Source organism: Sphaeroforma arctica (assembly GCF_001186125.1).
Source record: "Sphaeroforma arctica JP610 unplaced genomic scaffold supercont1.1143, whole genome shotgun sequence".
Taxonomy (NCBI): Eukaryota; class Ichthyosporea; order Ichthyophonida; genus Sphaeroforma; species Sphaeroforma arctica.
Window position 1 is genome coordinate 9,580 of NW_014039415.1, and position 2,175 is coordinate 11,754.

Here is a 2,175-nt window from a genome sequence, read left to right on the forward strand (position 1 = left end):
CACACTCCAACAAACCCTCATATTGTCGATAATGAAGATACATACGATATATCTAGATTTTTCACGCTACACACCATCGCAATGAAGTAGTCCGAATCTGTCCTCCTTTTGTCCCACATCTCTTCTCTCATGACAGGTGGCTTGCAGATTGTAGCAGACTTAGAACTGTACAGTGCTGCTCTAAACAAACATACGCGCACGTCACATGCTGCAATATCGCGCAAGGCACCGGGTAACTCAAACTCGCTAGTGCTATATCTTATATTGCCACCCATGATTCTTGCATAATTTGACTATGTCTTATCAAACGTTTCGACTGGAATATGCACTCGTATAATGCAGAATTCAATGGATGCTACGACACTACCACAACCTAAATTAGTAAATATTTGCAATATGCACACAGCACAACACTCGACAGAAGACTCGTAATATTACATACATACCCGACTGCATTCTTTTTAGACTAAAAATAATATATCGAGTTTGTTTGTGATTTTGTAGAAGAAAAAAATAGCCTTGTTTCATTTAGCAAAGGCTATAAATATAATATTTATGCATACCATGGCCCTCTGCCCCTCTCTCTGCACTCTTATCGCCAGTGCTCCCCATAGGAATCCGTCGACTCGCCGGATTCTCAAATTTTTGGACACATTTTTAATTTTGGAAACCGGCTACAGTCTACAGAATCGTCAGATAGTTTTACATCACTATCTAACAGAACCAAGAGAGACCTGAAGGCTGAAAGGCTGAAATTAAAGTGAAAACACATAGAACAATCAAAGTTTACAACCTCTCTCAGAAATAATCTCGTTCTGCCGCTGCGGAGAATGAATTTTATTTATCGACCACTCGACAGCGTAAATAAACAATTTCTGAGAGCGGGGCAAAGGCTGCACCAGTCGCCAGAGCCCAGACTCAGAGCCCCAGACTCGGAGACTCCGGTAGTCCACTTACTCCAGTCTCCAGACTCCAGGCTCCAGAGAAGCAGAGGCAACGTAAAAAAAAATGAAAATCCAAACAAACATAACCCTAAACCCAAACAACCCGTTTTTATAGAAAATTTGAGGAATTTATGAGTCATGATTTTGGGAATAGATCATCCAAAATGCCACATTCTGGTGAGGAAGAGTAACAAGTGAAGGGTTTGGAATTTCTAAAGCGAAATTGCAATCATGAGCCAATGGCATTGACATATTAGAGCTGTGAAATTGTTTCTAAAAATAGACGAAATGAATATCATATGAGGGTTGACTGGGGGGAGCAGTGGAGCGGCAGACCGGCAGTTAACCGGGGTCTGGGCTGCGGAGCTTGTATATATTTGTGCTCGGGACAATATGTAGAACTAAGATATATATATATATAATTATTTTTTTAAACAAAACAACAGTAAATAGTCAAACACTTATTGTAACACAGATGCATTGCTTTATAGAAATAATTTTTTTAACTGTGATCACTTGTTTTTTTTTAAAAACCTCCTCCTGGGGGTCATATTTACAGCCATTTTATGCAGCACGAAATATTTTTTGAATTTCTTGATTATATATATACACTTAGCTATCGTAGCATCGTACACATATAAAATTTGATACACAAACATATACTGAAGATATATACTCTAGTAGGCGATTAACTTGCTCAGAACTAGTTTGTACAACATATGCTTCGCAACTGATCAACGTGTCGTGATTAAAACAATAATTCGTTCAAAGTATTGTTGTCGAACAGTAGATTCACCTCGGTCCAATTATAATATATATTATTATATTTATATGTAGCTATACGACAGGCAACTATTCAATAATAGATATTCACATTCGAATGCGATTCATATCAGCATGTATAATAAGTCTACTCCTTCTTGGGGAGACAACAGCCCAGCCAAGCCCTATTAAAAACACACGTAGTCGTATGGTCCATTCGTCTGTAGAAGACACACACGTGTATATAATCAAGGTGGGTATATTGTACATATAAATATGCATACTTTAAACGTTTATATAAAAATGTAGATATATCTAGATATATACATATATATACATATATATATATATATATATATATATATATATATATATATATATATATATATATATATATATATATTATATATTATAGTATAGATATATATATATATATATATATATATATATATATATATATATATATATA

At 35.4% G+C, this 2,175-nt stretch overlaps 1 protein-coding gene across 1 annotated transcript in view; it reads left to right on the forward strand.

Annotated features, from left to right (window-relative positions):
* Nucleotides 1–1,589: 1,589 nt before the first annotated feature.
* The window catches only part of SARC_10126 (hypothetical protein), a gene marked incomplete at its 3' end in the record, with an annotated part of 5,626 nt that continues 5,040 nt past the window's right edge, over nt 1,590–2,175 (forward strand). Inside the window, exon 1 of the mRNA XM_014295839.1 lies at nt 1,590–1,959. Within this exon, the coding sequence (XP_014151314.1) occupies nt 1,825–1,959 (135 nt within the window). The 5' untranslated portion in view covers nt 1,590–1,824. The remainder of the gene's footprint in view (nt 1,960–2,175) is intronic.